This window comes from Leucopleurus acutus, assembly GCF_964270905.1.
Source record: "Leucopleurus acutus genome assembly, chromosome: 3".
NCBI lineage: Eukaryota > Metazoa > Chordata > Mammalia > Artiodactyla > Delphinidae > Leucopleurus > Leucopleurus acutus.
In genome coordinates this window covers 120365575-120375437 of record NC_139145.1, presented here as the reverse complement: position 1 = coordinate 120375437, position 9863 = coordinate 120365575, and the positions used below count along the sequence as shown (strand labels likewise).

Genomic DNA, 9863 nt, shown 5'->3' with positions numbered 1-9863 from the left:
TTTTCTTTCTAATGGAGTCATTAGAAAGTAGCAAGAATACATAAATTCTCCTGCCAGGGCATGGTATACAGACTGCAGAACATCTCATGCTTTTGTGCCCTCCCTTGTTATAACTTACATAAGTTATCTTTGGGAATAAAATGGTCTAAATCTTACTGTACCATATGATCCCTAAAGATAGGTTATCAAGTCGTTCTATTCATAGATGAAAAAAGCATTGCAGCGTGTAAATGACCAAGATACCTGTGGCTTGCTTCACAGGATTGTCCAAGGGTCCCTTTCCCAACCCCTCAACTAAATGTGGTGTCCTCCTTCCATGAAGAGGACAGCACCAACCAAATGTCAGCAGGACTTGAACTTTGAGCTGTTTTTCCAGTAGGAGTGGCAGAAAGGAAAAGCTATTGTTTGTGTCTGGATAGATCACAGTTTGAGAGGAAGTATTACATTGGGAATATCCCCATCTTTGCAGAAGGATGGGCTAAAATCTTGTTTGGGACTGTTTTTCTTCTAAAGCTTAGAATATACTTTTATCACTGGAGATGGGTTTTGCAACAAGTGCCAACATGTGTCTGTAAAGTTTGAGTGGCAATATGTGCTGCTACTGAAGTTTTATTGTATAGAATTGCAAGGTATGTGTGAAAGGCAGAGCTACGGGAGATGCTAGATTAATTTTCAAGTTGCATTTGTCCCAAAGGAAAATGTTTTGATGCTGTTAATATGCGTGCCAGTTATTAGAGGAGATATTACTTCTTTTTTTCTTTTGAGATATTACTTGTTGAATTGCTTCCCAGTGTGCACTTGAGTAACAGTTAAATACTTGATAAATGTAATAACTAGACACATATTATGCATTAACTATCCCAATGACCCAAAGCATCTGGTTAACAATAAATCTGTGGGAGAATAAATTAGTGGATACTTTAGATGGGGTGGTCAAGGACATTTAAACTGAGATTTCAATGACAGGAAATAGTCAATCATTTGGAGATGAAGGAATACCATTCTGGGTAAGGTAAGTGTAAAGGCCTCAAAGTGGGAATGAGCTTGGCCTGTTAAGGGACCAAAAAGAAGGCTACTGAGGTAGGAGTGGAGAGGGCAGAATGGTAGGACAGGAGGTTGGACAGGGGGACAGGTCATGTAGTACTTGGTAAGTCAGGATAAGGAATTTAGATTCATTGCTTAGTATGGGAAGTAATGGGAAACCATTAGTGTATTTTAAGGGGAAAAACATTCTGGCTGGGGGTGACTTATGGATTAGAGGAAAGCAAGAGAAGATGAGGTGGGAGTTGGGGGTAGGCAAGAAGTAGGTGGGGGCAGCTGTCCAGGACTGGGGTGGTAGTAATGGGGATGGACGAGAGTGGATGGATTCAGGAGCAGTTGAGAAAAAGAGGGTGTTGTGAGAGAAGAAGCCAGGAGGGCAGGCAGGTGGGATAAGCCTCTAGGTCTAAGTAGGAAAACATTGTCTCCTCTACAGGAACTTTCATTTGCGTTCAGGCTGTAGGGACTCCAACCTCTGAAAAAACAGTCTTCACAAGTCACTGAGGAGCTGGCTCACCACTGACTTTTAATCTTTGGAGATATTTCCATAATCAGGAAGTTGCATTTTTTCCCACCCCTTTTTTCTTTCTTTCTTTCTAGTTAGGCTGCTTAGATATCAGGGGTGGGCAGTCGGTAGGAGGGGTTCTGAGGATGGTTGAATTTGCCCTGAGGAAAAGCCGAGATACTGCACACACAGCCACTTGTCTGGTCAGCCTCAGAGTTCAAAGGAGAGCCTTGGTGTTCATTGTGCTAAGGGCCAGGGGTTTTACATACCTAATTTGTCATTCCATTCTCCTGAAAACATTGTGAAGTACATTTTAAAATTCCAGTTTTACAAAAGAAAAGGGTGAGGCTCAGATATGTTCTTTATGTTGTCCAAAGTCACCCAGCTTGTAAGTGGTAGAGCCAGGACTGAAACCAGAATCTGGCTCTCTACACTCTCCACACCGCCGCTGAACTGGGGTTATTCTGCTTTCCTTCTTTTCTCATTACCACACAGAGTCCACCAAAGAACCCAGCATGAGAAAGGCCATGCTTTCTCTTTCTTTTACGTACTATATTTGCCTCCTCTCCACCACAGAGTACCTCGTAAGGTGCTCAGCAAACGCGCCTGCCTGGAGGCAACACTGTCTTCTTGCTGCTACCGATGGGGCTGGGATAAGAAGCACGGTGGTGCTGGGAGGTGGATCGTGCTGCTGTGGCTGCTAGGTGATGGGGAAGGACTCTTGTGTCTGTGCCTTGACTCGAAGGCATTTTCCATTTCCTAGTCCCCTCCCGCTCTCCATCCCTCACCTCTTGCCCCTCGACTTCAGCTCAGGCCCCTCGGGGAGCGTCCCTTGCTACGGGGCTGACAGCACTTGGGGGCGCGGGGTCCCTGTTTTCCGCGCTCTTGCCCATTTGTACGCAGAGCCTCGTTCCGGGGCGCCTGGAGCCCAGCGGGCATTGACGTCAAGCGGCGGCGAAGCGCTGCCTACAGACGGTTGACCCGGACCCTCCTCCACACCCCCTTCCTTCATCGCCCCCTCCTTCTTCCCTGCGCCCAGGCTCAGGCTCGCTATAAAAGGCGGGAGCGCGGGTTGCCCCCGTAGCGCCGGATTTCAGCACCATGGAGAGCCCCCGCCTGCGGCTGCTGCCCCTCCTGGGTGCCGCCCTGCTGTTGCTGCTACCTCTGCTGGGCACCCTAGCCCAGGAGGGCGCCGAGCTCCAGCCGCGAGCCCTGGACATCTACTCCGCCGTGGAGGATGCCTCCCATGAGAAGGAGCTGGTCTGTATCCCCCCCGCCCCAGACTCCCCTGGGCTGCCGCGAGGTTCCTTCCTTTGTGCGCGTCCTTCCTCTCTCCCTGCCTCCCCACCCCCATTCCTAAGTCAGGGCCCGGGGAGGTGGGCGCAGATTCCCGGCTCCCGCTGTTACCCGAAGAACGTCTTGAGCCCACGGGCTCCAGACAGTCTGTAGAGCGAATCCCTGATCCCGGCTCCTCGGAGCAACAGGAGTCTCCGAGGCTCCTGGACCTGCGGTCAGTTCGTGGGACAGCGCTCGCTAAGTTTCCACCCCTTGAACATCCCTCTTTGTGGAGTCCAGGGGAGGAGTGTGTGTGGCTCCGGGGTTCCTTATAACTAGGGCTGGAAGAGAGCACCGGGGCTGGGCGCACAGCCAAGGCGGCAACTTGGGGCTCTGCGGGCGGTGTGTTGCAGATCGAAGCACTGCAGGAAGTTCTGAAGAAGCTCAAGAGTAAACGTATTCCGATTTATGAGAAGAAGTATGGCCAAGTCCCCATGGTAAGGCTTTGGGGTCGCCCCTCCCCATGCTTTTCCAAGAGGAAATACACCATCTGGAGTCTTTTACACAACCTTCTCTCCAGGATGTGGCAAATAATTCAGATAATGGGTTTGCAGAATTCTGTGGGCTCCCCTTTGTTTCCACCGTCAGCCCTTGCCCCTTGGTCTCTAAGGTTAAAGAGTAGATCGACCATTTCGGAGGATTGAACAGTTTGTGCCAGGAATCAGCCCTTGGGTTTCTGTGGAAAGCAGTATTTCCTAAAAATGTGTTCTTTTCACCTCACAAAGAATTCTCTGAGTTGGAAGAGCCCTTAAATCCAGTCAGTGCTTGTTCCTCTAATTTTCTTCCTGCCTTCTGGACCACTGCCAGGTTTTTAAAAATCTAAGTTCTAGGGTCAAAAATCTTGATTCAGGTCTGGTCACCTTCCTTGAAGAGCGCGCGTGCACACACACACACACACACACACACACACACATTTTGATCTTCTTGGAGTGAGGAGGGTACACGGAGCAGGGGGTGTGAGAATGTCTGTCTATTGTTTATCTCTTAGATAAAAAGGTCTTGTTGATTTTTTTTTTCTTTTGGATGAGCAATTAAAGGAGGCAGGAAGTGTAGCTTCCCCACAAAAGGTAGAAGAAAGTAAGAGAGGTTCAATAATTTAAATTTCTTTCTTTTTATGTTCTCTCGCTGAAATTATAAGCACAAGGCTCTCCTCGTTTCAGGCCTGACTGTACTTAGACCCATGGTGATGGTGGTAGGGTTCATCTGTCTCTCCCATGAGGCAGACTTTGTGTTGATGGGGAGACGTGCCTGTTGGGAGCATGGGCATGCGTGTGCAGGGTGACTACACATTGTATTGTTCGCAGTGTGACGCGGGAGAGCAGTGCGCCGTGCGAAAAGGAGCTAGGATCGGGAAGCTGTGCGACTGTCCCCGAGGAACCTCCTGCAATTCCTTCCTCCTGAAGTGCTTATGAGGCGTCCACCCTTCTCCATAAGTCCCCCTGCCCCCACTTTCCCCAGAGGACCACACCTTCATCCCCGGAGTTTGGCTTTAGCAGCAAAGTTTGCATCTCCCTCTGAGGAAAAGGGGGCTCTTTTCCTGCTGTTTCCAAATAAAAGAACACATTAGGTGTTACTGTGTGAAGGGTAATGCCTTGTATGGTGTTGATACGTGTGCAAAGTACTCTATTCTTATTTTATCTGTCTGACAAGCTTTTCAAAGCTTTTTCAAATAAAAAGCTTTTACTTTTTATTTAAATAAAGAAGGAGAACTTCACTTTGAAAATTGTATTTTTGTAGGCGGCATGACAGGATGAAAATTAGATCAGGTAAATCTGGTAGATGACATCACAACCTGGAAAATAAATCACCCCAAGCATCACAAATTGAAGCATGTACAAATTATACATAATAAAGTGTTTTTCATAATTGCTCATAGTGCTTTGTTGTTTCTGCATAAGTAATTTCAACAGGAATGCTGGCATTAATCATGCTGTTGTTTTCAAGGAGAAATATTTTTAAAATAGCAGTCTATTGGGAAAACGGCACCGGGGCTCCAAGGAGTTTTCATCATTAATTAGGAGTTTGCCACACAAGCTTTTGTACACAATTTTTCTTTGATTGCAGTGGTGTGGGGTGTGTGTGTGTGTGTGTGTGAGAGAGAGAGAGAGAGAGAGAGAGAAAGAGAGAGAGAAAGATGAAATAAAGTGAAGATGGTTGGAGTTGAGTTGATATATTTTGTTTATTAAATGCTTTAGCTAGGATACTTAATTTTAACAGGGAGACCAATACAAGAGAAATTGTCCCATACTTTAGCCACATTAAAAGCAATTTGAAAAATTAGGACTTTTGTTTTGACACCTCTTTATTAGAAGATATGCATTGGTTAAAAAAAAAACAAACAGTGGGCTCTTTGGGAGTTGTTGTTTGAGGGGAACAAGTGAAAATTAGTGGGGGCAGCTTCAACTCAAGAAATACAAAAATCTTAAATGTAAAGTTTAAGAGTCTTAAAATGTTTCTGAGTGCTTACCCGAGGTCACATTTCTGGGCATTTAAACCAAACTAAGTAACAGTTAGGTGGAAGCATCATGAGAGGAACAGGTGCTTTTTCCTAATGCAAACTCAGGAGGCACCTACATAGTAGTAGAATTTAAAACTAAAGTCCCTCCACTGATTCTTGGGGATCTAGAGTATGCTGTTAAAAAATATTTTCATACACAACTGCCTTTTGCAGTGTTCTCATTGTTACTGTTATCATGGCTGGTCTTCCTAATAATCTTGCAAGATACTATTATCACTCCTCTGCCCCCACTGCAGAGGAGAAAACAGACACCAAGAGAGGAGACAGAACTAGCTCAAGTTACCCAATCCTAAATCATGATCTCAGCTCTAATTTCTCTGACTCCAAAGATTTATCTTTTCTCTCCATGTCCCTCCAGAACAGGCTGTATGGACTCCCAAATTCCCCAGAAGCTCTTCTTTTTTTAGTAGAAATTAGCTCATTGGGATGCCAATGTATTTTGGGGGGGGGGGGTCACACTTCAATTTGAATTCCAGGCTTTAGCTGTGATTGAAATGTGTTGCATTTTAATCTTTAAAAACTGAAAAGAGTTATTCAATAGTTTCATAGTCCACTGCTTTTCCAGAAAGCATTTCAGTTGAAATTCTATCTTCTCGAGTACCTTAACTCTTCCCATTTGTGTCAGTCCTACATAAATAAGATGTGGAAATTGCTTTAATCATTGGTTAGTGCACAGATAGGACCCTCAGGGATAACACTTAGAACTGCTTCCTATTTTACCCTGGAATGTTTCACCCAAAAGCAAGAAGTGTTGGAGGAATTTGTAGTTCAAAGAGAAGAATAAGAATATTGCTCTAAACCCCTTTAACTTGCCCCCTCACCCCTACCCCTACTATATCATCCCTCCTTTCTTGTTTAATACAATTAAAGGGTATGGACTTATGGGGGATTGATGATGGAGAATCTGTGGGCTTGGTATGAAAAGGCTTTTTCCAAAAATTTTGTGTGGGTGCCCAGATTTTAAGTTAATAGTGCTAGTAACATTTTACATTAACGATGGCAACATTTAATCTTAAGTGGCTTGTTGGAAGTAACGTTGCCTTTTCATTTTATCAGTATTAGAGCTCTTCTTCTAATAGAATGTCTTAGTATGTTTAATGATTGAAGGTCCCTTTGGTAGAGGACAAGAATATTAAAGATGGAGAAAGTTTAAATGAGAAAAGTTGTCCGCCATATGGAGGCTTCCATGTGTGTGCCTTAGAGACCTTTTGAGATTGGGTGAAAGATCAGGGGTCTGAAAGTTGACAAGCTGCTCGATCTAAAGATCTGGGGAATAATATTACAAGGCATAGGAATGGAGCAGTGTTTCTCCCAGGGGCCTGGAGATGATGTGTGAAAGTTACTGGAGGACTTTTCTCAGTTGCATACAAACATTCCCCTTCCCATGGTGATTACTGATCTTATACCCCTCACCCTATGCCAGAATCTGGAGGGCTACGAGGGATGCATAGTCTACCTGTGTACCTGTACCCTCTCCCGATCCTGAAAATGGCACATCTGACTCTAGGTATTGACAAAGATTCTTTGCTTGACCAAACTTTAGTCAGCTTCCTGAACCTTGTCCTAGACCCATCTGTGTGCTTCCTTGTAAAATATAGTATTAGCAAGAACCCTGCTAAGTCAGTTTATCAAGAACTCCCCACCCTGGACATCTGATCGCTCTCCAAATATGATCAAGTTCCTTACCCTCCACCACCCCCGAAGTGATGTCTGATCACCCTGGCCCACCTTCAGCAAAGATCCTGTTAGATCAGTTTAGCCAGGATCTCCCCTTTTACCTCTTAGTAACTTTCCATTCATAGACCCCCCAACCCTGTCCCTTGGCCATAAATTACTACTTGTCCATGCTGTATTTGGAATTGAGCCCTGTTCTATACTGAGGTCTCTTTTCCATTATTGCAACAGTCCTGAATAAAATCTGTTTTTATGGCTTTAACTACTGTCTAGCTATAGTTCTTCTTTGACAGTTTGAAGTGTAGTTAGGGAAGGGGATTTAGGATTGTTTAGTTTAAATAAGATCCTCAGGTGGTTCTGCTAAGTTTCCTGTTCTAGAACCACTGCAATGCTGAGCTAGCTTTTAATATAACTCATTCATTCCACACTTTTTGAGTATCTTCCATGTGCTAGGTACTGAGAACATAATGGTAAGTAAGATAGACATAATTCCTGTTCTCATAGAGTTTACAGTCTAGTGCTTGATAGTCTAGTGGTGAGAAAAATTAATAAGAAACAAACAAATAAAAATTACAAGCCATGAGAAATTCTATGAAGGACATTGTGGTATCAAATGAGTGACCAGGAAAGGTGATATATGAGCTGAGAGTTAAAGGATAAGGAGCCAGTTATGTCAAAAACAGAGTGGTTGGAGTACTCTGCCACACGGGCTTCAGGCAGAGGGTTTGACATGTTCAAAGGCAGGATAGATGTCGACCTGCTTGAGGAACTGAAAGAAGACCAAGGACTCTTAGCAGATGAATGCCCCATGAGGAGAGGCACAAGTGGCTACCCCTGTGGATAGTTCTTTGGGCCCCGTTGAGTGTACACAGTTGCCTTAATCAGGTGCCAGGTGAAATTAACAGATGTTCATAGGTTAGAAATTTCTCTCGAGAAAGTAGGACTGAGAATAAGGAGGGTGGTTGTCCTGACATCAACTTTTAATCTTCTTTGTCTCAGTGATGGATGAATATAATTCTCTCTTGCCTGGCTAATGTGTGTTTGTGGTTTATTTCCTTTACCTTCCTAAGTGTGGGTGTGCTTTTTTCAGGGTATCTAGTCCTGAGGGTCTATCAGCAAAATTCTTTTGGCTTGAAAATAGTTTATGTAAATATTTCTAGCTGGTGTTCCCTGCACTATTGAGAAGAGGAATCAGAAGAAAGGAAGAGGTTACAAATTTAGAAGAAAGAGGAGATAATTGATGAAGCAAGGCTCTTGTCAGGGATGAGGGGATGGGATTCAGAGCCAAGAAAAAGATTAGTTTGAAGGAGGAGTGGGAAGGTGGGAGAACATGTTGTGCACAGATGCAGGTGAATTTGTAGGTGTGTTGGCAGGAAGTTGGGGTGGTTATTTATGGCTTCTGTTTTCTGAGGGAAGTAGGATATAAAGTCATCTGCTGAGGAGGAGAAGCAGCAAATTGTCCATTCAATAATTATATATACACAATATAGAAATTGATGATAGCCAGTGTGGAACCTAGAAAAATGTTATAGATGGACCGGTTTGCAGGGTAGAAATTGAGACACAGATGTAGAGAACAAACGTATGGACACCAAGGGGGGCAAGCGGGGTGTGTGTGTGATGAATTGGGAGATTGGGATTGACATGTATACACTAATATGTATAAAATGGCTAACTAATAAGAACCTGCTGTATAAAATAAATAAATAAAATTCAAAAATTCAAAAAAAAGAAATTGATGATAGCCAGGTCTCTGCCATAAAGTGAGAGTTTCACCATAAAACATGATGCGTCTAATACTAGACAGAGAGAACAATCAATTTAGAAGGCCCAAGAGGTGAGTTATCAAGGCTTGTAGACAAAGTGGTAGTTGAATATTCTTTGAAGAGTGTGTAATATTTCAAAGGGTGAAGATTGGGAAAACTTGTTTAAGGTGTGGGAAGTAGCGTGAATGAAAGTACACAGGGAAAAGAGAATGCAGTTAGAAATAACTTGAGCACTGGGTCCATGTGGTGTAAAATGATGAAGGAGACAAGTTTGGCTCAGATTGTGGGGTAAGGGGCCAAGGCTTTATTCCAGGTAGCAGAATGATATGATCAGGGCTGTGTTTTAGGAAGCTCTCTGATAGCACACTAATGGAGGGACCAGAGAGGGAGACATGGGCACAGAAAGGGCAGGTGGGAGGATATTGCAGTAGTCCAGAAAAAAAGTGATGAGGGCCTGGATGGATAAGAGCAGTAAGGATGGACAAGAGTGACAAAGAAGACATTGTTCAGGAAAAGTCTGAAGCGGTAGTTTCCCAAAACTCTTCTGTTTGTGATGGTGTTTTATTTCATCTTCTGTGGTAAAGTGGTGTGGAAGTTGGGATACCAAAGCTAGATATATCCAATTTCTAACTGTTTTAATTCAAAGTTTAGCATACTTGCATTTAGAAAGTCTGGTTTATTTAGGTATAATTTATATACAATAAAATTCATCCTTTTGAAATGTACATTCTCTATAAAATGTTCTTTGTTTTATTAAATGATAGTGGAAATAGATGGTTGTTTTCCTAATGTTTCCATTAACAAAACAAAATTTGGGATCTCTATTTTCAGATGCCAGAATTTGGGGGGAAATTTGGCTGGTCTAGAAAATCTGGAAATCTGGAAGCCATTGAACTCCTGGAGACTTGTGAAATGAGAAATCTGAAAGGCTGGGAGGATAGTAGATGCCAGAGAAAGGAGACATGGGGAGAGATGCTTGCAGCGGGGAGAGGACTGAGGTTTTGAATCTCTAAGGAACCTGGAGCTT

General features: G+C 43.7%; 1 protein-coding gene across 1 annotated transcript; it reads left to right on the top strand.

Annotated features, from left to right (window-relative positions):
- Window positions 1–2644: 2644 nt before the first annotated feature.
- On the top strand, window positions 2645–4290 carry CARTPT (CART prepropeptide; the record flags this gene model as incomplete). Its single annotated transcript, XM_082835309.1, has 3 exons — window positions 2645–2803; window positions 3232–3315; window positions 4183–4290. The coding sequence occupies 3 exons, from the start codon at window positions 2645–2647 to the stop codon at window positions 4288–4290; spliced, it is 351 nt and encodes a 116-aa protein (XP_082691435.1).
- Between the last annotated feature and the right edge of the window lie 5573 nt (window positions 4291–9863).